The sequence below is a fragment of the Lithobates pipiens genome, unplaced genomic scaffold (assembly GCF_037356315.1).
Source record: "Lithobates pipiens isolate NorthernLeopardFrog02 unplaced genomic scaffold, aLitPip1_a1.2 Scaffold_123, whole genome shotgun sequence".
NCBI lineage: Eukaryota > Metazoa > Chordata > Amphibia > Anura > Ranidae > Lithobates > Lithobates pipiens.
The window spans coordinates 82,199-110,000 of record NW_027507711.1 but is presented as its reverse complement, the minus strand read 5'-3'; the positions used below and the strand labels follow the sequence as shown (position 1 = coordinate 110,000).

General features: G+C 42.4%; 1 gene segment (V, D, J or C); it reads left to right on the top strand.

Annotated features, from left to right (window-relative positions):
- LOC143973849 (Ig kappa chain V-I region S107A-like) overlaps positions 1-25,221 on the top strand; it is a 27,470-nt gene extending 2,249 nt beyond the window's left edge. The window contains 4 exon segments of the V gene segment in view: positions 1,408-1,453; positions 12,311-12,453; positions 20,959-21,019; positions 24,675-25,221. Coding sequence covers positions 20,971-21,019; positions 24,675-25,000 — 375 coding nt within the window.
- Positions 25,222-27,802: the final 2,581 nt, after the last annotated feature.

The window sequence follows — 27,802 nt, the reverse complement described above, 5'->3', positions numbered from 1 at the left end:
CCGAGTGGCTCATTAGCCACTGGATTGCTTTCCAAAGCAGTGGGAGGGGATGTTATTCCCCCCGCCCACCGGTGTCTCCTCGGGCTTACCGTTTTCCACCGGCTTGCCCGAGACATGATCCGACGGTGCCGCCGGCTGGTTACAGAGGCAGTGAGATTAGACTGTCTCTGCTTCTATGGCCTTGGAGGACCAAAGCAACATCATGTCACTTCCAGTCCAGGGTGGAGATAAACAATTTTTTTTAAATCTTTTTTTGCTTCTAAAGGTATTTTGACCCCATCCATCAATCAATCAAGAGGACCTGTCATCCTTTTTTCGATGACAAGGGATTGCAAGGGAAATAAAAGTGCTAAAAAAAAAAATGAAAGGGACTGTAATTTGTCGCCATTCCACAAACATGCGTAATTTTAAAGCATGATATTTTGGGTATCTATTTACTCAGAGTAACATCATCTTTCATATTATATAAAAAAAATTGGGGTATTTATATTGTGTGTGGTTTGTTTTTGTTTTTTTTTGTTTTTGTTTTCATTAAAATAGATATTTTTTTTCCCAAAAAAGGTGCGTTTTAAAAACATCTGGTCAAATACCAAGTGACATAAAAAATTTCAACGATTGCCATTTTATTCCATAGGGTCTCTGCTATTATTTTTTTAATATATATATATATATATATATATATATATATATATATATATATATATATATATATATATATATGACAAAAAGTGACTTCTGCACGAAAAGTGTTTTAATGAAAAATATCAAAACATCCAAAGTGTATAGGCCATCACAGTAACAGTTTTGGGCTAATATAGATCACGCCCTTCTTCAAAACATGGTGCCTACATCATCAGTTTTCGGTAGCACCTATGTTTGTGAGCAACTATTTTCAAGGCTGAAGCATACGAAGGGCAAAATTAAAACCAAAATATCTGATGAGCACCTTAAGAATTCATTGAGAATTGCTACTCCATCCAACCAACCAGATATTGATGCATTACAGTTTATCAAAAAAAAGTACTCGGGTACATTATAGCGGTGATCTTTAACTTGTGATCTGCCTGACCATTTCTGCTCATCAACTATCCTTATTGTCTGTTTGACCCAAGACCATTCCTCTTCTTCCAATGTGCCAGGGAAGGTCAAACGGCTGGACACTTCACTAGAGGGAGGATATACAAAGCTCTATATGTAATACAAAACTTGAAAGATGAAACCGATTAGGGTAAAATTTGAACATTGCACTAAAAAAATCACTTGACATTAAACACTACAACAATGACCCAAAATAAATTCTGTCTGAAAATACATTTTTACTTTACTTTCCTTGTTAATAAAGTAGCTGACGTGATGAAATACAAAGATTATAATTTTTCTTTTATATATATATATTTCATTTTTCAGGAGCAACAACGTGAAGGGAAAATTAAAAGAGTAATTCAGGCACAAGGTACTTGTGAAGCAGATCGGGAGTTATTAAAGTTGAGAATGGTTCATAAAGTTTTTTTTTTTTTTGAAAGGTGTTTATTTTGGTTTTACAGCAAAAAGTACAATGGAAACTGACTTGCATTACAGGTACGTAAGGTGCTAATGACTATACCAAGTCATATAGCCATTAATGTACAACGGGCTGGTAGTCCGTGATGGAACAGAAAGATCCCAACAACATTCATACAGACACACATTCAAACCCACACCACACACAACCCCATATCAATGACAGATTTTCAAGGTCCCCCTATGTAACAGAAAGTTCCACACAGAACCATCCCTGGTTAGTGAGTAGGCAACCTTCAGACTGAGTTACATTAGTGGATGACTCAGTAAAACACATGGCCAAGTATTATTCTCCACAATTTTTTTTTTATTGAGCATTAAAAAAATAAAATTAGACATACTATCTGCCAATAGAACTTACAGCAGAGTTCCACCCAAAAATGGAACTTCCGCTTTAAGCACATTTGGCATGTAATTTTTTTGGGGGGGAGTGGGGGCTTCGTTAGGAGGAGGACTTCCTATCCCACTTCCTCCTTCCGTCCAGGGACCGCCAAGGTGACTCCTCCTTTCGCCTTAGGAGGCCCCTCCCTCTAGGCAATCTCCTGGGACACGTGACAGGTCCCAGGAGATCACCTGTCCACTCAGGGAGTGCAGTGCGACTCACGCTTGCGTCGTGCATGCCCAGCCGTGAAGCCGAAAGCTGTTACGGCCGGGTGCCCAGAGTAGCAATGGAGGCACTGGCAGAGAGGAGGGGGAGAGGGGCGACGCTACGTTCGGCCGCATCGCTGGACCGTGGAACAGGTAAGTGTCTGTTTATTAAAAGTCAGCAACTACAGTTTTTTTGTACCTGCTGACTTTTAATAAACATAAAAAGCCTGGAACTCTGCTTTAACCTAAGTGCATTCTATGCATCCGAAAATATACCAAATCAAATCATTATTCAACCCAAAAAAATGTCAAACCAATAATTCCAAGGCCAATAATAAACACGTTATCTCCTCCAATTCCGCAACATGTCTGGTTGACGAATGACCATTCAGAAACAAACTGAAAAGCACGAAATGAAAAGCGTGAACCGAAAACCGTTAAATGAAAAATGCCATAAGAAAAACGCAAATCAACACTCATCCAACATCTGCTAACATGAAATTAGCGGAAGGAGCCCAAAGGGTGGCGCTAAAGAGCTGAAAAACCATGTAGTACGTCTAGTACCCCACTATGTTCCGAATTGTTGGCCAACAGTTGTGTGACCGTGTGTATGCAAGACAAGTTTGAGCCAACACACTTCGAAAACAAAATTGCATGGTTTTGTTGGCGGAAAGTCCGATCATGTGTACGAGGCATTCGAGCAAGAATCTTTGCTAGTATTTTTCCGTCATTGTTTAGGAGAAATATGGAACAATAGGACCCACATTGCAAACTATCCTTACCAGGTTTGGTTATGACAATGAGTGCTTAATTCATAGTTAGGAAGTTTCTCTGCTTAAAGCGGAGGTCCACACAAAAATGGAACTTCCGCTTTTCAGAACCCTTCCCCCCCTCCAGTGTCACATTTGGCACCTTTCAGGGGGGAGGGGGTGTAGCTACCTGTATAATACAGGTATTTGCACCCACTTCCGGGCATAGATCACCGCGGTGGTCGGTGACCTACGCCACTTCCCACCCCCCCCCCCCCCCCCCGCTGGGAGACACACGGGTCCCAGAGACGGCAGGGACCATTCAGATTGCGCTGTGCGACGCAGTAGGGAACCAGGAAGTGAAGTCACTTCCCAATTCCCTTACCAAAGATGGCAGCAGCAGCATCCGAGGACCGAGGGTCTGTTCGGCCTCGGATGCCGACATTGCGGGCGCCCTGGACAGGCAAGTGTCCTTATTTTAAAAGTCAGCAGCTGCAGTATTTGTAGCTGCTGACTAAAAAAAAAAAAAAAAAATTGGGCAGGCCTCTGCTTTAAGAGAGTCCTGGAATGTCTTAAGGAGCCTAGGAGCCAGGTCTTCTGTGTGCCTGGTACCATTCTGAGGGGAGGCCATCTAGGCCCGAAGTTTTACTGGTTGGTAAGAGGTGTATGGCTGTAGTTACTTCCTCCAACGTGATAGGTTTATCTAAGGGAAGTTGCTGGGGGTTACTAAGTGCTGGAAAGTCAAGTGATTCAAAGAAACCCATAAAGGCTTGCTCTAAAGGTAAAGTTGTATCCTCATAGAGCCTGCTATAGAATTCTGCAAAGGTTTGGTTGATGGTCAATGCGTCAGAGGTAGCTGACCCATCCGGGAGTTTCAGAAATCAAACTGTCCTGAAAGTCTGTGTGGGCAAGATATGCAAGAAGCCTACTGTTTTTTTCCCCCATGCTCATGAATATGAGCAGAGAGATATAATTGTTGCTTCCTAGTCAAATCTACAATATGAAACTATTGTAGGACCAGCAATTGGCCACGTCATTCAAAATGGAATCTGAATGAAACAAGGGTCTGTGGTCCAAAGTCAAACCCACCTCTATTATGGAGTGATCAGACACCGTCTGCGAAAGATATGCTATGGACTGGACACACGGCAAGAGGTCACCCGTGGTCAGTGCATAGTCTATTCTGGAGAGGGCAGCATAAGACCTGTAATGGCAGGGGAACACCTTGTCTGGGATACTTCCAGCACCATAAATCTACAAATCTATAGGTATTGCACCCCACACAAAACAATTTAGATTGTAAAGGCTTGAATCTAATTTAGGCTGCAACACAGTTAAAATCCCCAAGATGAGCATAGGACAGTTAGGCAATGTACAATAAATTCAGAGAACACTGTAGCCATGACCAGAAGGGGAAGGTATACTGTGACCAACAGGAGGGGAATTAAATATATAGTCCCAAGTAAGATAATATACTGCCCCTTTAGGGTCCATAATAACTTGGTGACATGAAAATAGTAACCCTTTACGAATTAGAATTGCAACCCCACGGGCCTATTTAGAATAGGTAAGAGTGGTAGTTATGGGCCACCCAATGTTTTTTCAGAACCAAAATCTTAGAACCTATGAGATGAGTCTCCTGGAGACACAGGATGTGCGGTTTATATTGCTTCAGGGCCTTGAAGACAGATGCTCTTTTAAATTTAGAATTCAGTCTGCGGACATTCCACAAACAAATATTTACCTTAGACATAGTGTAGACATTAAAACCTCCAGAGCAGGAGGGACTTCCACGCATACAACATACACACAACAGCAAAATGATGTACAATAGCATAATCATTATCCAAAAAGGGTAGCATTACCCCTGCCCAGCTCCAAAAAAGGGGAGTGGGCTTATACCCCTAACTTGTAATATGCATGGGGTGCATGGCCAGAAACAGAAAGCAAAGAATTTCAGAAAAACCAAATGGTCAGTGTTCAACTAAAAATCAGGGGAAGTTAGAGTAACTCGTCCCATGGCAGCTTGAGCCAGTTACTCTCCAGCAGGAGATGTGTATGGTCGACCAAACTTTCGTTTAACAAATCTTCAGTAGTGGATAACAAAAGCATAAGGGGACAAGGGTGGGGGGGGGGGGAAGATGATTCAGCTTTTCCAACTTAATGTGCGGACATCCATCAGGTAGGTGGGTGTGGTAGTGATTCCCACCAAGATAGGACATCTTGCAGGGAGTGGAAGAATCAAACCCTCCCTTGGTGGGTAACCCGGAGGGCAGCAGGGAAGAGCATGGAGTATTGTATATCCCACTCGCAGAGTTTCTGCTTGACACGCCTATAATTGGCTCTTTGGTTGTGGACTGTCACAGAGTAGTCGGGAAACAGGAACACCACAGCGTTGTTGATCCGGAGACATCCCTTCTTCCTGGCTGCCCCCAAAATGGAGTTGCGATCCCTGTAATTAGGGAGATGAATCACCATTGTACGTGGAGGGTGTCTCTCAGGGAGGGGATGCTCAGGGACTCGGTGGGCCCTCTCAATCACGAAATGGGGAGAATTGATTGAGGCCAAATTCTTGTTCAAGCCAACTTTCAAGGAAGGCTACAGGGTCAGATCATACCAACCAGACGCAGGTTATTCCTGCTGAGACGGTTCTTTCGCGGTCATCCATAGATCAGACCAACCAGATGCAGGTTATTCCTGCTGAGACGGTTCTCGCAGTCATCCATCTTTAGCTTCTAGGGTTGCAATCTTGCATTTGGGCAGGATGGGGTTAATGGTGTCCTCTAAGTCACTAATCCGTTTTTCAGTCTCAGTGACCCGGACACACTTCTGTGTGGTTTACCTCAATGATACCGAGGACCTCCAACAGTGTAGGCCCCTTGCCGTCATCCGTGACATCCTCTTCTGGGGTCGCTTTCAGGGACACGTCCAAATGGTCTGGGAAGGTGGCGGGAAGGCATCCTGGCTGTCCCCAAAGAGATCAAGAGTGGAGGCTAGCCACCAAAACGCCACTCTAGGATGCAGAAAACTTTCCTAACTGGGAAGACTTGAATTAGAGACGATTTTCATCTATGGTTGATCAGGATGCTGCAGAATAGTAGGAGATACCAGAGCTGCACAGAAACACATCTGATCACCTCCCACGCTAGGCCACGCCCCATGGTTTATAAAGTTTAATCACTGGCTATTAGCATATTTTCACGGACATCACCCACATGTAAAACATCAAACTATGTGTGTTATGGAGCATTGGCATCCATTCCTAATGTCATTCCAATGCCGATATAGAGTAAGCAGGTACACTCGCACTACTACACACCAATGTAAATGCTCAAATTTATTGTCGCACACTTTTGCCAAAAATGATTCAGGCCATATTTTTTTTTTTTACTTGCTTTTGAGGCTTTTTTTTTTATTAGCCACCGCAATACCGCTGTACATATACAGTATCTCACAAAAGTGAGTACACCCCTCACATTTTTGTAAATATTTAATTCCATCTTTTCATGTGACAATACTGAAGAAATTACACTTTACATTGTAGCAAAGTAGTGAGTGTAAAGCTTGTATAACAGTGTAAATTTGCTGTCCCCTCAAAATAACTCAACACACAGCCATTAATGTCTAAACCGCTGGCAACAAAAGTGAGTACACCCCTAAGTGAAAATGTCCAAATTGGGCCCAAAGTGTCAATATTTTGTGTGGCCACCATTATCTTCCAGCACTGCCTTAACTCTCTTGGGCGTGGCATTCACCATAGCATCACAGGTTGCCACTGGAGTGCTCTTTCACTCCTTCATGACGACATCACGGACCTGGTGGATGTTAGAGACCTTGCGCTCCTCCACCTTCTGTTTGAGGATGCCCCACAGTTGCTCAATAGGGTTTAGCTCTGCAGACATGCTTGGCCAGTCCATCACCTTTACGCTCAGCTTCTTTAGCAAGGTAGTGGTCATCTTGGAGGTGTGTTTGGGGTCGTTATCATGTTGGAATACTGCCCTGCGGCCCAGTCTCGAAAGAGAGGGGATCATGCCCTGCTTCTGTATGTCACAGTACATGTTGGCATTCATGGTTCCCTCAATTAAATGTAGCTTCCCAGTGCCGGCAGCACTCATGCAGCGCCAGACCATGACACTCCCACCACCATGCCTAATTGTAGGCAAGACACACTTGTCTTTGTACTCCTCACCTGGTTGCTGCCACACGCTTGGCACCATCTAATCCAAATACATTTATCTTGGTCTCATCAGACCACAGGACATGGTTCCAGTAATCCATGTCCTTAGTCTGCTTGTCTTCAGCAAACTGTTTGTGGGATTTCTTGTGCATCGTCTTTAGAAGAGGGGACGATGGCCATGCAGACCAATTTGATGCAGTGTGTGGCGTATGGTCTGAGCACTGACAGGCTGACCCCCCTCCACCCCTTCAACTTCTGCAGCAATGCTGGCAGCACTCATAGGTCTATTTCCCAAAGACAACCTCTGGATATGACGCTGAGCACGTACACTCAACTTTTTTGGTCAACCGTGGTGAGGCCTGTTGTGAGTGGAACCTGTCCTGTTAAACCGCTGTATGGTCTTGGCCACCGTGCTACAGCTCAGTTTCAGGGTCTTGGCAATCCTATAGCCAAGCCCATCTTTATGTAGAGCAGCAATTCTTCTTTTCAGATCCTCAGAGAACCATGTTGAACTTCCAGTGACCAGCATGAGAGTGAGAGCGATGGAACCAAATTTGACACACCCGAGACCTTGTAACACTAACGAGTAACATGACACCAGGGAGGGAAAATGGCTAATTGGGCCCAATTTGGACATTTTCACTTAGCGGTGTACTCACTTTTATAGCCAGCGGTTTAGACATTAATGGCTGTGTGTTGAGTTATTTTGAGGGGACAGCAAATTTACGTTGTTATACAAGCTGTACAATCACTACTTTACATTGTAGCAAGGTGTCATTTCTTCAGTGGTGTTGCATGAAAAGATAGATTAAAAATGCCAGGGGTGTACTCACTTTTGTGAGATACTGCATGTACGGCCTAGTATTGAGCTGGCTATACTAGGATAAATAACGACAGTGAATAAAAAAAAAATCTACTTCCCGTTATAAAACATATCCAATAAAAAAAATCTAATTTAGACCAAAATGTAATTTACTACATATCTTTGGTTAAAAAAAAATTCCAGTAAGTGTATATTAATTGGTTTGTGTGAAAGTTGTGATTTCCAACTAAGGTGTATACATGTATATAAAAGTGTGCGGCGCTACCTTAAAATACCAAACGATATGAACAAAACAAAACAAGCAGAAGACAAAATAAATGTGCAAATAGCAAAACTCAATGCTAAAAGCACATACACCACAAATGTGTATACTGGCTAAGAAGTGTAAATCACCTATAGCAATAAAGTAAATCACAATCGCATATAATGTGCATCGATGCAGACGAAGACGATCCATGAGGTACAAAGGAGACATTGCTGGAAGTGGCAGCAGAGGAGAGTGGAGATCCAATCGATATGGAATTTGAGGTGAAATCAGAAGAAGAAGAGAGGTATGTGAGGGATGATCAGCAGTCTATGGAGGAGGATAGAATAACGGGGACATTTATAGAGGAGGACACTCCTACAGATTTCAGCACAGTACTGGCACTGGATTACCTTGTGGGATTACCCTGTGAGACTATCTTGTGAGGATTACTGAGAGAGAAGGAACCATTTCATCTATTCCCCCTACATGTGTATCTGACCCTGCGGGGTCTAGCATTAAGGTGAGAGACTGGGGGAAACGGGGGATGCACTGGTGGAGCACTGAAGGTGGTTTGTGGAACACGTCTATTTCCGAGTGAATACGGCATGTTGTTATCAGCATGTTTGGATACTGTATTTATTTATTAAGCACTGGAACATCAGCTTGAACATTTTTGGACACTTTGTTTTTTTGTTTTTTTTCTATATTTTTATCACCATTTTGCGATTTTTGCACATTGTATGTGATCTTCATTTATCACATTGTTATAGGTGATTTGCACATTTTATATTGTATTTAATTTTTATTATTTTGTAAACACTGGAACAGCAGTTTGTACATTTTCTAGGATATTTTTTTAGTATTATTTTGTGATTCTTTGCACATGTTATGCGATTCTTTGCACATTATATGCGATTGTGATTTACTTTATTGCTATAGGTGATTTACACTTCTTAGCCAGTATACACATTTGTGGTGTATGTGCTTTTAGCATTGAGTTTTGCTATTTGCACATTTATTTTGTCTTCTGCTTGTTTTGTTTTGTTCATATAGTTTGGTATTTTAAGGTAGCGCCGCACACTTTTATATACATCTTTTTAAAAAGTGTTGAGAGCATTATTTGTGTTGGCAGCTTCCTTGTGTTTTTTTTAGTTAATTAGCCATTTATTAGGAATTAGTTAATTTAGAGGGGTTGTGCGCACTAGTACTTTACTTTTTTAAGGTGTATACATATTGTTGTTTTTAGCTATAGATGCTAAACTGGTAATGGCGGTCAGTGGCGTCACTGGGGTTGTCACCTGCTGCTGTAAAACATGGTGTCACCCCCCCCGGATGGGATTGGGGTGATGGCTGGAGCGGGATGGGATAAGGGTGATGGATGGAGCTGGAAGGGGATGAGATCGAGGGAACGGATGGAGATGGGATCGGGGGAGGAGGAGAATGGAGCCGGGATGGGAGCGTGGAATGGATGGAGCTGGGATGGGAGTGGGGGAATGGATGGAGCTGGGATGGGATTGGGGGAATGGATGGAGTCGGGATGGAATCGCGGAGAAGGATAGGAAGGATGGAGCCGGGATGAGATCTTTGGTTTCGGGGGTTAGAGAATATGTGCTAGGGGGTGCTTTGGGAGGGGAGAGGAATTGTGCTGGGGGGGTAAAACTTCAAATCTGCCCCCCCCCCTCATCTAGCACAAGTCCTTTCTAACCCAAAACAAAGCACCCCCAGCTCATAACCTCCTCTAACCGCCCCACCTCCTCCCTAAAATCACTCCTGGCAGCATAAATGTTACCTGCCAATTCCCCCCCCCCCCCCGGTGGATGCTGTGGCGTGGTGTTCCTCCTCCTCTGCACTTTCACCTGGTCTGTGCACATGAAATGTTAGAGCCGAGGAGGAGGTGGCTAATAATCCAGTCTGCAGTGAGTGCAGCCGGCGGGGAAAGAAATTTGATTGCGGCACGTGGGAAGGTTGGATGACTCCAGGCACCCTGTCTGTCACTGCCTCACTCCCCCCCCCCCCACACACACACACGTATGGAGCTTAGGAGATCCCAGTCGGGGAGGAGGGGGGAAATGTGACGCCCTCTCAATGCGGCGCAGATGCCAGTCTGCACCTGGTGTCACCTGGGGGTGGGACACATCCCCATAGCTAAGCCACTAATGGTGGTGATCAGCAACTTATACTGTGGGAAGCAATCTGTCACTAACAAAAACTGGCTGGGAGGGACAGTAACTCACTGACATTGACATTAATACAGTGATCAGTGATAATACTGTACTAATGACACTGGCTGAGAAAAGGTTAACATCTAGGAGCATTTAAGGGGTTAACTGTGTACCTAACAAGTGTAATGTGTGCTGCTTTTACTAACCAATCTGGCAACTTTTTCTCCCTGCTTTTCAGCAGAAAAAACAGCCAGATTACTGTTCTGTTTGTAAACACAGAACTCTGTGCTGTGATTGGACACTGGACACAGCGAATCAACAGGTTTTAGCTGAAATCAATCATAGGCTGAAACCTGCTGACAAACTCATGCTGTGTTCAGTTACAACACGGATCAACAGGGAGTATGAGCATGCACGCCCCAAACCTGGAAGTAAGCTAGCAATGTACATGTACGTTGCTGTGCCTGCACCTGCTGCCCACTTGCAGTATGTTTGTGGCAAGTGGTTAACACAGCAATAAACAAGCATGCAAAGATGCAAATATAGCCTTAACAGACCATTGGCTTGTAAACTGGTGATGAACTACGTCTTGCTATATAGGAAAGTTCTTCTGTAAAAGGAACTTCAGTCAAGTTCCTCCACCCCAAACTCGCTCATCCATGTCCTTATAGGAGGTATCAGTGATTACTTCATAGTGCCAACATCCTAAGTTAGAAGCACTAACTTTAAAGTGGTTGTAAACCCTTACAAACCACTTTGACCTACAGGTAAGCCTAGATTAAGGCTTACCTGTAGGTCCAAGAAATATCTCCTAAACCTATACAGTTTAGGAGATATTTACTTGAAGACAGCCACCGCTGTCTACAGCACGTGCGCATGCGTGGGAATGACGTAATCGCAGCGCCGGAGCAGCGAGACGAAGAAGATGGACGCTCGGAACTACAGGGGACAGCGGAGACTTCGCTGGCTCCTGTGTCAGGTAAGTGACACATAATGGACTACTATGCAATGCACAGTAGTCCATTATGCTTTACCTTTGCAGTGAATCAAAGAGGAAGTAAACTCATCAGGGTTTACTTCCTCTTTAACTGCACTTAGGTATATATATCAATCATGATGAGGTAGAAAAATTGTCTATTAGAACACATAATTAAAAAAGATAACACGGAGTGTACATTACAACAAACTGAAGGTGCTACAACTGTAATAGGATGGTGAGATAGAGGAGATCCTCTATATCGCTATCCTGCTACCGTTGTAGCACCTTCAGTTGTTTTTTAATACATTTTGTATTATCTTTTTTAATTATGTGTTCTGATAAACACTTTTTCTAACTTAATATAATTCTTATATATACCGTTAAAGTCCAAATCCAGGGGGAAGACATTTGTTTGATCCATGTCCTTTATGGACCTTGCTTTGTGCACTGGTGCACATTTATGTTGGAACAGGAAGTGGCCATCCCCAAACTGTTCCCACAAAGTTGAGATTATGAGTTACCAGTACCATGGACTGTCCAGCTGAAGTGGTAATCAACAATCCCAGATGAAGATCCAATGGGTTCAGTGGGAGGACAATATTGCATTTAGTAGAAATTAAGATAGATACTTCTTGCCAATATTTTTTGATACTAGGGCAGTCCCACCAGATATGGCGTAGGGTTCCCAATTCATTACAACCTCTCCAGCATTGTGGTGAAATCCAAGGAATAAATTACAACCAGCCTGGTTGAAGTAAAATACCACTTGTGAAAAAGCTTTTGCGGGGATTCCCAGTGGGAGATAGAATATGAAATGCGTAGGGGTTAGGTTAAAGTTTGATGCCATAGTTTAGGTGAAGGCGGAGTGTCTGTGAGTGAAGACCAGAACTTGATTGAGGGGGACGGCTGGTCGACAGGTGTGGTTAGCAAGTTGTATGCCAAGGAGATTCTTTTTGACTGATTGGATGTTAAGCATTCCCTGCAGTTTCCTGAATATTAAATTTTTGTTTATTTCTTTATGACAGTGATAATTACATATCCACCAACCTGGACAAACCCTGGGATAGAACATTTTCAGGTGATACCTGTGGACACAACATCTGAAGAATACAAAACCGTAAAAAAATATTTTCTGCAAACCTCCGGACATTCATATAATGATGTGCAGGTAGAGTATTATGTTTTTATTTTTTATGCAGGAAAAAGAGAAAATTTCACACCCCCAAATTACCTTGTTAATTGTTGTGCCAGGCTTAAAATTTGAAAGAAGGGCATGGGTAAATTATGCTTATCCTCTATAAACAATAAGACTAAAAGGCATTATCTGGCAGCTGTCCATGCATGATCTGCAAATGATTGTTCTACATGCATTTTGTTGACAATTGAGCTTTCAGGAGGAATCGCATAGCTCCCAACTGACCCTGATTTCGAGGGACTGTCCCTGATTTGGAGCAATGTCCCTCTGTTCCTCATTCCTCCTCATTTGTCCCTCATTTTGGTCTGATCTATGTAGAGGTATATAAAAAAAAGTACTTTTTATCCATCAAAAAGTGTTTTCTAGCGCCAAACCTTTCACCTGATTGCTGCATTTGTAAATTTCAAAAGCCAATATAAATGAATAGTGGTAAAAAAAATTTTTTTTGTACAATTCTCCTTTAAGGGGGCGTGGCAAGGGGTGTGTCCTATGCCTGCATGCTTTTGCTGATAGGTGTCCCTCATTCCCATCTCAAAAAGTTGGGAGGTATGGAACTGAACTCTAAAAGCTTTGCCCAAAAAAAATAAAAATCTAGTCACCAGTTTTTCCTGTGGTTTCCCAGCAGCTAATATTTGCCTCATTACTGATTTACCATGCCTTGTTATGCAGTGTCTCTGCATGGAGGCAACCATCTTGGTATAGACTGTGCTTTGCTTCCTCATGTTAGAGCTTCCAGCAAGGGAGCAGAGTCAGAAGAGGCAGAGTCCTAAATGATCTTACAAAAGCAGATATATTTGTTTACCAACTTCATGCCCTGGAGGATTTTATCCCCTTCCTGACCAGAGCACTTTTTGCGATTCGACACTGCGTCGCTTTAACTGACAATTGCTTGGTCATGTGAAGTTGTACAAAATTTACGTCCCTTTTTTTCCCCCCACAAATAGAGCCCTCTTTTGGTGGTATTTGATCGCCTCTGCGGTTTTTATTTTTTGCACTATAAATATTTTTTACTTTTTGCTATAATAAAAATCCCCCAAAAAAATATATATATATATAAATTGTTTTCCTTCATTTAGGCCGATATGTATTCTACATATTTTTGGTAAAAAAAAATCAGACGATCGGCTCTCCTCTACTCGTGTCTGACAGACACGAGTGAGGAAAAGCCAATCACTGGCTCTTCCTATTTACACTGTGATCAGCCGTGATTGGACACGGCTAATCACGTGGTAAAGAGTCTCCGTTGGAGACTCTGTACCGAGATCGTAGTTGCGGGGTGTCAGACTGACACCCCGAAACAACAATCGCCACGATGGGTGCCCCCAGGGGTGCGCAGCAGCTCAAAATCCCGTCATTTGACAATGTGCGGGCGGCAAGTGGTTAATCCATCAAATGGGGTCAGTTAGCGTTGATGAAATTGTATGTATATGGGTAGGAAGGGTAGTGCTAAATGACCCATTCTCTGAATGATCTAAAGTTGTAAAGGTTGTGCCTTAGGGTTCTGTCTTGGACAAATGCTGTTCAATTTGTTTATTAATGATATAGTGGTAGACCTAGATGGCAGATGAAGTTCAGTACTGAGAAATGCAAAGTTATGCACAAAAATAAACATGCAAAATACACATTGTGAGGGGCTTCTCTAGCCACTGCCCGCCGGCTGTCATATGACGTCCTTGACTTTGAGCGGATATATCTGAATGATGTCTGCAGCTACAAGCATCATTCAGATATCTGCTTTTTCAGCTGGCGATTCCCTACACCATAAGAATGATCATAGCCGATCTATGATCGTTTAGAGCAGGGATATGCAATTAGCGGACCTCCAGCTGTTGCAGAATTACAATTCCCATGAGGCATAGCAAGACTCTGACAGCTACAAGCATGACACCCAGAGCAAGAGGCATGATGGGACTTGTGATTTTGCAACAGCTGGAGGTCCACTAATTGCATATCCCTGGTTTAGAGGCTGAGGCAATGATATGATGTCACTCCCGGCCTCTGCATTCGAACAAACGGTGCTGACTCGTGTAGGAAGTGGGAATCGTTTTTTAAATTTTTTTTATTTCAGGCTTCCCAGCCTAGAAGTGAGATTTGGGGTCTTATTGACCCCATATCTCACTGTAAAGAGGACCAAATAGGAATGCCATATTCTTATTACAAGGGATGTTTACATTCCTTGTAATAGGAATAAAAGTGATTTAACAATAAAGAACAAAAAAATAAAATAATTTAAGCGCCCCTGTCCCCGTGTGCTCGCATGCAGAAGCGAACACATGTATATGTCCCGCCCACATATGAAAACTGTGTTCAAACCACACATGTGAGGTATCGCTGCAAACGTTAAAGTGAGAGCGTTAATTCTAGCCCTAGACCTCTTTAACTCAAAACAGGTAACCAGTAAAAAATGTTAAAGCTTCACTTATGGGAATTTTTAAGTACTGAAGTTTGGCGGCATTCCATGAGCGTGTTAAATTTTGAAGGGTGACATTTTAGATATCTGTTTACTTGGCAGAACTTCATCTTTCACATTATGTAAAAAAAAAAATGGGCTAACTACACCTTTTTTTTTTTTTCTTTTTTTTTTAAGCACAAAACTGTTTTTTTTTCCCCAAAAAAATGTGGTGGTTTGACTGGCAGCCTTATCCGCATAGCCCCCTGAATGAAAGCCCGCACAAGGGAATGTGATGCAAGTGGCTTCTGGAAAAACACTGACAAGGCCGAAATCTGCACCTTGATAGTGCTTACGGCCAAATTCATTTCTAGGCCTGACTGGAGGAAAGCCAAGATCCTACTAGTGACATACTTTCTAGGATGCCATCAACTGGGTTCACACCAGGAAACATATGCCTTCCAGATTTTGTAGTAAATAAGCCTGGAGGACGGCTTTCTGGCATTGACCAAAGGAGAAAGGACTGACCCTGAATGCCCACGATCCCTCAGAATGTGGGTCTCAGCAGCCAAACCGTTAAACTCAGACTGTGTAAAGCAGGATGATAAATTGAACCCCGTGAGAGTAGATCTGGCCGGAGAGGGAGGATCCACGGCCTGCCTACTGCCAACTTCACGATCTCTGCGTACCAAGGTCACCTGGGCCAAGCCGGGGCTACCAAAAGAACCGACTTTGTTTCCCTCTTGACTCTTCCCAGAAATCGTGACAGGCGGGTACGGTGGGAAGGCATAAATTAGATTGTACTGATCCCAGGGAACTGTCAGAGCATCTGACCCCTGAGCAAGTGCATCTCGTCCTTGACACAAACTTGTCCAGCTTTCTGTTGAATCTGGACGCAAACAGATCTACGTCTGGAGTGCCCCACTTGTGACATATGTTCCGAAACACGTCAGGGTGCAGAGCCCATTCTCTTGGGCACAACTGCTGGCGGCTCAGAAAATCCGTCTGCCAATTTTCCACTCCTGGAATGAAGACTGCAGAAAGGCATGGAACATGCCTTTCTGCCCAAGCAAGTATGCGATTCACCTCTTTTTGTGCAACCAGACTTCTGGTGCCACCCTGGTGATTGATATAGGCCACTGCTGTGGCATTGTCGGACTGAACCCGAACAGGGAGACCCCGTAGTCTGTAAGACCAGTTTATGAGAGCCATATAAACTGCCCGGATCTCCAAAACATTTATGGGCAATAGCTTCTCGATCGCAGACCATTTCCCCTGCGAGCATGTCTCCTCCAACACTGCTCCCCAGCCTGTCAGGCTGGCATCTGTAGTTATAATCTTCCATGGAAGAGGAAGAAAAGTTTTGCCTTTCAGCAGATTCTTGGTTTGTAACCACCGAACGAGACTCTTGCGTGTCCCTGGGGATAGACACATAGGAAGATCCAAGGCCTGGGGCTTCCTGTTCCAAGCCGCAAGGATGCATCTTTGCAGAGGCCTTGAGTGGAACTGGGCGAATGGAACGGCCTCGAAGGAGGCGACCATTTTCCCTAACAGTCTCATACACAACCGAATGGGGGAAGATCTTCTGCCCAGAATTAGGCGCACCAGACCCCCTATAGCCAAGGCTTTTGGCCTTGGTAAAAACACCCCGCCCTGAGCGGTGTCGATGACCATGCCCAGATACTCCAACCTGGTAGCAGGCTGTAGGGACGACTTTTCTAGGTTTATAATCCAACCTAGGCTTTCCAGGTGTTCTAGCGTTCTGGTAACACTGTGGTTCAGGAGCGCTACTGTTTTCTCTATGAGAAGTAAATCGTCTAGATAAGCCATCACGGTTATACCCTGAGCTCTTAGGTTTGCCAAGAGAGGGTCTAGAATCCTTGTGAAGACTCGAGGAGCGAGACCGAACGGCAAGGCCACAAATTGAAAATGGCGCAGATTTACCGCGAACCTTAGATACTTTTGGTGTGCGGAAAAAATTGGCACATGAAGATATGCATCCTTGATATCTATTGATGCCATAAACTCTCCCCTTTGCAGGGAGGAGACCACAGAGCGTATTGACTGCATTCAGAAGGACCGGATGCGTAAAAACAGGTTGAGATCCTTCAGATCCAGGATAGGTCTGACACCTCCATTTGGCTTTGGAATGGTGAAGAGATTCGAGTAAAAGCCTGAACCCTGTTCTTTTGGGTCCACTTCCACTATCATCCCCTGGAATGGTAAGTGATCTAAGGCCAGAAATAGTGGTCTTTGTTTTACTGGATCCCTGGGGATCCTTGACCTTAGGAAGCGAGAAGGTGGAATCTCCTGAAACTCTAGCTTGTAGCCCAGAGATAGCGAGGAGGTTACCCACTTGTCCCGGATCCCTTCCCGCCAGGCTTCTGCAAACTGCAGGAGCCTTCCCCCCACTCGGCTAAGCCGGGTGCCCCTTTACAAGGAAGCTTTTGGGCAGAAAAAGAACGCCTAAATGATGGTCGTTTGCTTTTTTTGATTGGAAGGAGAGTAGATTTACCCCCTGAAACTTTTTGGACAAACTTGTCTTATTCTTCTCCAAATAAACGTTCCCCCTTAAACGGGAACCCAATCAAATGCTTCTTGCATGATAGCTCAGCTGCCCAATTTTTTAGCCATAGGGCCCTTCGCATGTGTACCAACAGGAGAGACAAACAAGATGCTTGTTGGATAGAATCCAAAATCGCATCAATCATAAAACACAGAATTTGCAGTATTTATGCATAATCCTCCACTTCCTCACTGGGAAGATAGCCAAGCATCTGCTTAACCTGTTCCTTGAGGAACTGACACAACCTCAAAGCTGCGATTGTAGGTTGCACTACAGTGCCAGTCATGGAAAAGGAGGCTTTCAATAATGTTTCCAGCTTCTTATCAGTTGGATCCTTAAATACCTGAGCATTATCCAAAAGGACAGGTCAGGTTTCTATTGACACAAGAAACAGCCGCATCGACAGATGGGACCCCCCATTTCTTGGTGAAACTTTCCTCCAGAAGATAAAGCATAGAAAACCTTTTAGGAGGAGCAAACAGTTTATCGGGATGTCCCCAATCCTCATACAACAATTTATCCATTAAGGGATGAATTGGAAAGGAAAAGGCAGTCTGTGGGATTTTCCTGACCCCCAGGGAAGAAACAGAGGATGTGGCGACCTCAGCAGCGGGCATTCTGAATGTGGTACGCACCAACTCAGTATAATATTGGACTGTTTTCTGAGTGCCTGGGAGGAGGGGACTCTCTCCTCTTCTTCTGACTCATCCAACTGCTCATGATCCCTGTCCCAAGATAGGGATCTCTCCTCATTGTAGGAGGTGTCATCTGAAAGAGGAATCTCAGCAGAGGGAGGGGATCTACCCCTTTTTCTGCTATCTTTTAGGGAAGCTGAAATAAAATTCATGATTCTCCCTTCAAAACCCTCCAATGTAGCCTTAAGGGAGTCTTCAGTGACATATACCGAATGCTTACTGCCCACAGCTCCTGTGTCTTCCACTTACAGCTGGCGCTGGTGCTCTGGGCTTTTAAAAATTGCCGCTTGGCGCCTGCGCAGTAAAGCTCCGTGCACGCCGATGTGCACGGCTCACAACCACAGGATTTTTTGGGTTCCTTCTCAGAGGAATCTCTTACCTGGACCTTGTAAAAGACTCTGCCAGAAACTTTTGTGCCACTTTGTAAATAGTACACCAAGTCTGGTTTTCCCAGAGCCCAGTCTTCCAATAGGAGAGGACTTGCAGGCAAAACCTTGTTTCTTCGGCTGACGAGGCCCGGGTACCATATCATCTTGGGAGTCAAAATATGATGTATGTCCCGTGATGTATGATCAAGAAAAAAAAAATTTCTTTTTTTTTATAATTTTTCCAAAGATTTGTGGCAAAAATAACATCTTCAAAAGAATCAATGTGCCTATCAACAAATACCTTGGTGTGTCACCTTTCTAAAACGGGGTCATTTGGGGGTGTTTCTACTGTCTTGGCATTTTAGGGCCTCCAAAAATGTGATAGGTAGTCAGGAAATTCAATACCCTTAAAAGCCTGAAGGTGGTCATTGGATTTTGGGTATGTGGCTAGGCTGCCAAAAAGTCTCACACATATGGTATCCCCATACTCAGGAGAAGTAGCAGAATGTGTTTTGGGGTGTAATTCCATGTATACCAAAAGCATGTTTGAGATATACTGTATCTCATTAAAGTCACAAGTTTGTCTGAAAAAAAGATAAAACAATATTTTTTAGCATTTTCCAAAAACTCATGGCAAAAAATATAATGTTCTATATTCCATTTGTTGGTGGAACAATCACAAGTGAAATATAAGGATTGCACATTAATCAATCAATTTGCATGAATTAATTAGGTTATGAATAACATGTTTGGCATGTTTATATATCAGCACGAATACTTTGCCCCGTCCACGCGGTCGGAGATTCTGACAACCAAAATAATTCCGGAAGAGGTCCGGAAGTGATGTTGCATACACACGGTCGGACTCAGTTGTCGGAAACTCAGATTGTACATAACGTGATGGCGTTATTTCGTTACGACGGGACTACGTTCAGGCTAGTAGCCAATAGCTTTGGTCTACAAATTTGATCTGAGCATGCGTGGCACTTTGTCCGTCGGAGTAGGCTACACATGATTGGAGTATGTCCGATCGGAGCATTTTGTCGAAAAATTTTACTGGCAAGTTGGAAAAGTTGGTCCGTCGGATATTCCGACAGACACAGTCCGATGCAGACCACACACAGTCGGGATATCAGACAAAACGGTGCGATAGGAAACATTCCGTCGGAATCTCCGACCGTGTGTACAAGGGCTAAGAGTCACATAGGTAACATAAGAGGACTATACAGCACTTACTGATTGATTAATGACATTAGTTTATAACGAAGAACATTATGCATGTTATTTAAGTGAATATTTTATTAATGGAATTTATTATTTTGATGTTGGTTTGGCATGTTATGTTTTGATATGTTTTTAATCTAATATAGAAGAGCAGTTGTTTTTGGAAATAAATGTGCCTAAGCAGCTTAATGAGAGAAACTAAATTTTTAGTTTAGCAAAATTTTAGTAGTCAATAATTTTACAGCAAACTCCATGTTTTCAAAATCATTCTGGTCAGCCTCAAACAAGAACACCACCATTGTTAGGATGGTGGAGACAGAAAAATATAGATCAGGTCGATGTTTGCAAAAAGAGAGAGCTTTGAGAGCCTTCTGATTGTCTAAAGAGTTTATTTAGTGCATTCTTCTGTGATGAAGAAATTTCAACTTTCAAAATACCATACCATAATACTGTAAGTTCAAATTCTGCATTCTATATTATTTACAATAACATTTTGCAACATCCCCACTACAGTCAGTTGATATGTCTATCAAGTAAATTACATTTTTTTCAGACATTTTGCTCTTCAGACTCACATGGCAAGCTTAATTTCATTTGTGTAGGCTACAATGAAAAAAACAAAACAAAAAAAAAACAATAATTGTTCATATATAGAGCTTATATATTAAAAATTTTAATTTAGTCAAAAGTTATTTTTTTTCAAAAGCAATAGTGTCCATGGGAGTGACTGCATACACAAAGCATGACAAGCCTTCATTAGAGCCACCAAATGATGGGCAAACACCGAAACTGAATGACAGGGACTGCCAAACACTAATAAGGATTGCGGATAAACACTCAGCTCAAAGTTGCTATTTCCATAAAATGTTCTGCAGACAACTTTACAAGGTCAATACCAACGCAAGAGATGAAGCCAGTGACAACGTTTAATTTAAATTTTCGATTTTTGTTTGCTGGTGAAGTCTCAAATGTTTTAAAACAATATTTAGCTTTTCTAACCTGCTTCAGTTTAGGTAACTTATGCCTGTAAAGATGCTTGCAAAAAGTATATAATGCAGCAGATTTTCAGATGCAAAGGTATTAACCAGGTGCTGAAGGGCTACCATGAATAGCATCAAAGAAGAAGATAGATTGCAGATGAGTGGTTTACTCCCATATGTCTGCTGTATGTCAGCTCTGTCATTTAATAATGTTATACTGAATTTCAGTTTTCTGCTATATTATTTATTTTCACAGGAGGGTGCTAAAATGGAAATGTCTGCGGGATTCTTCCTACTTTTCCTGCTCTTTTCTCTAGGTATGTCTTCCTAACCAAATGACTTAGTTGCAGGGAATGTCAAATATAAAAGCAAAGACTAAAGCATACATGGACTTTAAAACTAATATTTATTTGTGTCCAATTTTGGAAAATTAGAAAAAAAGTTTAGCGTTTACCAGGCCCATCCTGTATTTATGATCAAAAGTGAGATTTTACAATACATATCTAACCCACCCCCCCCCCCCCCCCAAAAAAAATGTAATACATTGCAGCTCACCAATAATTTTATTTTATTTCAAGTTTTGTTTTTTCTTTTTTGAACTGGTCATTTTGCCAGAATTTCAAATGAAAAATAGGAAAAGCAGGTTCTAAAAAAGTTTGTTTGTTTTTCTAATCATTACTTGGGTCAAATAGATATTCATTTTCGACCACAGTGACAAGAAAATTCGAAGAAGCAGGTTGAGAAAAGTTTCTAGAATGGTAACAGTGTTCAGCATGTGGCAGTGGTGGAACTACCAGGGTCGTAGCAGTTGTAGTTGTGACTGAGCCCTGGAGTTCCACTACTGTGGGGGAGGCCGAAAAGCCTGGGAAGTGGCTCCAGGGTTTCTGGCCGCAGTTATGAGCACAGAGGGGGTTATTTACTAAAGGCAAATCCACTTTGCACTACAAGTGCAAACTACAAGTGCAAAGTGCACTTGAAATTGCACTAAAAGTGTACTTGAAAGTGCAGTTACTGTAGATCCGAGGGGGGGGGGGCATGCAAAGAAAATAAAAAAATTGCATTTTAGCTTGCATATGATTGGATAATAAAATCAGCAGAGCTTCCGCTCATTTCAGATCTACCCCTCAGATTTACAGCGACTGCATTTCCAAATGCACTTCCAGTGCAATTAAAAGTATACTTTGCCCTTGTAGTTTGCACTTGTAGTGCAACATGGATTTGCCTTTTGTAAATAACCCCCAGAGTGTCTATTACACTCTCTCTCACACTGCCCAGACCACCCCTCCCCTCCTCACACAAACACTCAGACAGGAGAGGAAAGAACTAGAGAGAGCAGGATCTTCTCCTCATCTCGCCCCCTCCTATGTGTCCCTGTGGCCTCACTCACATGCCAATCCCTGGTAGCTCAATGCCTCGCAAAGGGAAAATCATCTAGTGCAGGAAAGGCCAGCATGCACTCCCTCCACAAGGGATCCACAGCTCTCCGGGACAGCCTTCCTTCATAATTCAGCTTCTTAGTGATTGAAAAGAAGGCAACACACAGGTGGGTCAGACATTGAGGGGACTGAAGAGAGTGCATTGTCACCTCCAGAGCTCCTCTAACAACACAGCATCCTGCTGGGGTTTCCCTGGTGTGGTGCACTACAATCCTCAGCATGCTCTGCCATGCTATGTGTATGTATAGCACAGGCTAGTAGGCCTTGCTTGCTGACCACTCCAGGGCCCAAGACTCCATTTATGGTGAGTGAAGCGTCCCTCCCATCCGCTCTTATCTCGCCAGTCTGTGAGCACACTAATGTAAGGGAGAGCTCTGTGGACTGTAATGTAAAGGGGGACTCTGATGTAAGTGGGGGCTTTGGTGAGTAGAGACCCCCTTACATCAGGATTCCCAGAGTACCCCTTACATCAGTGTTCCCCTTTACATTACAATCCACAGAGCTCCTCCTTAGGGTCCTTTCACATGGCCGGACTCTGCCAATCGGATATGCCTGCTCAGCGGGAGATCTCTCCACTGATCTTCGCCGAGCAGGCAGATGATAGGTGCGTGTCTTCTCCACTTGTGCAGAGCGGACACGGGCACAGCTCACTGTTCTTTATGGGCCGGCCTGCCTGTCATCCAATCCACTAGACGGATGGTGAATTGATCCCCATCTATCTGTTTCATTGGATCGGATGCAGGCAGGTGTAAATGGACACAGCTGTTTACATCCACCTCCCCACATAGAACAATGGGTTCTCCGATCGCTTTGCACATGCCCTTATAGTGCAAGTGGAAATTCTGAAGACTCTGAAGCAACAGGGGTTCTGGGAACCCTGATTAAAGGGGAATGCTGGGAATGATGATGTACGTGGATTCTCCATTTACCAGAGATCCCCATATATATCAGAGTCTGCAGTGTTCCCCCTTACATCAGAGTTCTCACTGTTCTTCCTTAAATCAAAGTCCCCAGAGTTCTCCCTTATATCAGAGTCTACACAGTCCCACCTTACAGGGTAAAGGAACCGTGCAAGTTCAGATGTAAATGGTAAACTGCATATTCAGATGTAAAGCAGAACTCCGTGGACTCTGATGTGGGGGGGGGGACTCTTGTGATTAAATAAATACAATTAGAATGGTTATTTGATCACAAAATATATGTATAATGTACACTACAAAAAAAGAATTTGCTGTGTGCTGCTAAAGTCTTTGGGTTTGGCTTGAAGAAAAGGTGGCAACCCTGTCCAAGATGTCAGGAAGTGGTCCTGCTGCAGGATCATAATCAAGGGGCCCCCACTGGGAGTAAAAGACCCCAAGATTATTGGTAAAGGCCCTGGGACCAGATGTCAGGCGGGCCCTTCATGGTTCCTTGCAACGGGGCCTTGTAGGTTCTAGTTGTATGTTCTCTGGTATGTGTTTTTTGTTCAGTAAAGTTCATTCATTTCAAAATCAAATGTTAAAAGCAAAAAAAAAAAAATCTTTCAAATGACAAACAAATGTTCTGAGAGTTTTCGGGACAAATTTTCCTCCCCAAGCAATCGACTCAGCTTAATTGCTTCTGATCAGTGCTTTCACACTGATCATCTGGAAGAAAACGGGGAAGAAAAACGCATGACCATTAAATCCTATGGAACTCTTCACACTGGTCAGTTTCAGGTCTGTTGCATTTCCAATTATCCCAATTGACGCATTACAATTATGTAAAAAATGCATCCAAAATGCACATTTTTGGTGTGTTTTTGAGTCTCATATCCTTTTTTCACAGGTGCAAAATACACCAGAAATGCGACAAAGATGCAGTAAAAAAAACGATGTTTTTGCCACATTTTTGCAAAGAAGCAGTGTGAAAGTAGCCTAAATCGCTCAGAAGGGAAGTCATGGCGATTTAATAGTTGATGTTGAATCACACATTGATCGGATAATAAAACTGAAGCATGTATGACTACCATTAGGTGGGACAGTTCTCTGTCTACAAAGTACAAGAGAACTATAATAGGTGGTCAGTTACTTTATAGGGTATGAAGGAGTGGAAAGAAAGTCAGTGTATAGAATGGAGAAATGTCACATGAAGGCATCACTTATTTTTTTGATGAAATGTTTGATTTATTGGATTTTTCTAATAACATTGTGTATCACTTTATTACACACAGTATAATTCCTACCAGCTCTGTACCATGGTCCCTCTCTTTACATTACCAAAGGAAGTCCCATCATTTTGCATATTATTCTGCTTTACATAAACCGTCCTCATTACTGGAGATAAAAAAAGAAAACGATCTGTTAATCTTAAAAGCCAACAATCTGCGTGTGGCAATCCAAAAATCTCAAGATGCTTTCATTGTATCTGATCTGTATGTTTTGTCTTTACATATGAGGTATTGTGAAATGATATAAAACTTCAACTGACTCAATAGTAGAAGTATGTACCTCCGTTATGTATGTATTTATTATTTGTCAGGTAAAGAAAATAATATAATGTTTTTTTTTTTTTTTAGGATCCCTTGGACAGATTAGAATGGCTAAGACTCCAAATGTCATCCCTACATCACTAAGAGGGACAGTCTCCCTCTCCTGTAGAACCCGTAAAGCTGTAAATTATGCAAATCCAAAATTCCATGCCTTACCCTGGAACCATCAGAAACCGGAACAATCTCCTCCTTTAATTATATATCACGCCTATCGCCAAAATACCGCAGTTCCAGACCGATTCAGTAGAACTGTATCTATACCTGATGTCGTTCTTAAAATTACCAACTTTGAAATACCGAATGAAGATGACTATTACTACATAAAGCACATAGAACACCCGAACACACAGTGATACGGAGCTGTACAAATACCTTCTGCATGTGTGCATGTGTATTAGTATGCATGAAATCTGTATATACTTCCTCAATCTAAGGATCTTCATCTTACAGTTATCCACCTAGAATGAAATGGAAGGTGATCCCTGGATCATATAGAGAAGTGAAGCTATACTGGAGACTATGACCCCAACATATTGTCTTCAATTCCAAATTAAACAAAAGCATACTTTTGAAATTGTGTTTTGTCTGCCATGTTTGTACTATGTGAGCTACCACTTTATGAGACAGGAAGATTTAGAACAAACCTGTCATCAGTAAGTACATAGAAAATGGCCAACCACCTCTTCTCACTGTATAACAGACACCCTCAGGGGCCATAATAAACCTTTAGGCATTGCGATTAGAGAGTCATTCATTGCCAGAATTTTGAGTCCAGGAAGAGCTAGAATTGTAAGAAGTGATCGTAAAGGCTCTTTTTTTAAAAATAACAAACATGTAATACTTACCTCCCGTGTGCAGTGGGTTTTGCACAGAGCAGCGTGGATTCTCCTCTTCTTGGGTGCCTCTTTGCTCCTCCTAACCCCTCCTTCCTTTGAGTGCCCCCTCAGCCAGCAGTTTGCTACAAGGGGCACCCAAGCCGAGTCAGAGCTCCATGTATCCATTCAGACACCTAACCTTGCCCAGCCCCCTCTCTGCCCTGACTGGCTGACTGACTTTGATTGACAGCCATGTGAGCCAATTGAGCCGCTGCTCTGTCTCAGCCAATCAGGAGGAGTGTACTGGATGGCTGAGGGGGTAATGGACATCGCTGGAGAGGGAAGGGGCTCAGGTAGGTGATGGGGGGGGCTGCTACACACAGAAGGTTTTTTTTATCTTAAGAGGGTCCCCAGGTGTGAGGAAAGGTTCAAGGCAAAGCATTGAGAAGTTGTGCTACACAGCCATCCATCACAATACCTGAAAATTGAATACAAAGGATCATAATCTAAAAAGAAAAAAAATTGCATGTGCACATTTAGATCCAAGGTTTGAGTGTATAACACCCTTTTAGTAAAAGGTAGAGTTGACCTAGTAAGCATTTTCCTTATGTCCCAGCTTCTTACCGCTCAACTTTTTACTTTTAGATATTTCCATCGAGTGTATTTAGTATTAAGGGAATATGGAAGATGAAGACTCTGGAGGCCTGGGGCACAACTACAGATCATGGGGCACCATATCATAATTTTGATGGGGCCTCCTGATTACCTCTTTCTGTGGTACCTGGCAGTTTTGAAGTAACAATAATATTTAGGGCACTTTCACACTGGCGTTGGGGGCATCGGAGGTAAAGTGCTGTTATTTTTAGCGATACTTTACCGTCATTTCTAGCAGCACAATTGCCCACAAAGTGCCCCTGCTGAATCGCTTTGTAGGCGCTTTGGCGGGCAGAGGCATTTTACGAGCGGTTAAAGAAAGGGAAGGGAGTAGATGTGGCGCTATACCTATAAAGTTCCTAGAATGGTATCATTAATATCGGCAAATATTTTGAAATATAAAAAAATAAAAAGTGTATATACTGTATGTGTACACCAATTTATATGTGCAAGAATAATTAATTAACTCTTTTTTCCATTCTAATAAGTGTAATTAATATGCATGCGACAAACGACTCCTCATTAGTAATCCATAAAATATAACATAAACAATTTCTTTCTCAAAAATGATAAATGTGATGGTGAACAATATGTTGTAAAAAGTGGTGATCAAAGACCCACTAGGGGTTAAATAATGACTGTAGTGAAAAGAATGTTCAAAATAGGTGAAATATAGTGTGTCGATATAGTATAGTGTGTTACTTCCCGGGAGGAAGTAGAGAGAAGACATTGCTGGAAGTGGCAGTAGAGGAGACCTCTGTGGATGGTATTGAAGCTTAAGATCCATATGGAAATGATCTGAGGGAAAAAACCCAGCCGAGGTGGCCAGTACCCATCTACCAGGAATTAGGGCACAACCCCTGGACCCTGTTGTTTGTTTGATTTGCTGTTTACCTTACAGCAGTAAGGTAAGGGGCCACTCTACCTGGTGTGCCGTGTACACTGGAGATACAGGAATCACAAAACATGGTTGCTGGCACCTGTCTTTGAAAAGCACTGAATAAGCCACTGGTCACTTTATTTATTTCAGCTCACATATAGACTCTATTATTGTATCTTTCCTATTAAGAAGATCACTGAACAAATAACCACTGGTCACCGTATTTTATTTTATTTCACCAAAGACTTTATTACATAGCTTTCTTGTTCAAGCATGCATTGTGTGTTGCACGTTTTAATATAAGTTAAAAATATTTTATGAATTTTTTTCTTGGAGATATTCATGTTTATTTAAAGCACATGGTACTTTTGGCTTATGATTTGTAACAGACTGGATATCCATTTTCATTGATTATTCAAGGATTAATTTATTGGAGAAACTTCACAACTTTGGATTTTTTTCATATTGTAATTGTGCATAATTTTTTAATTTTTTACTATCACATATTTATTTAAAGGAACAATTTATCACTCAATAAGAAGGAGACACTGCTCCTGGGAGTGGGTCACTCATTTAACACTACTATTTTTCATATAAGCACAAGGCACTTTAATTCTAATTTAGTATAGTTTAGTCTAACGTTTTCAGGTAGTGCATTACTATCTACCATTATCTTTTATCACTTAATAATACTGTCACTATTTACATAAGCATAAGGCACTTTAATTTTTTTTTTTTTTTTTTTTCCATTCAAAATTTTATTGAACAAACTTGAAAATACAGATCGTTAAGGTACAATCTTATAG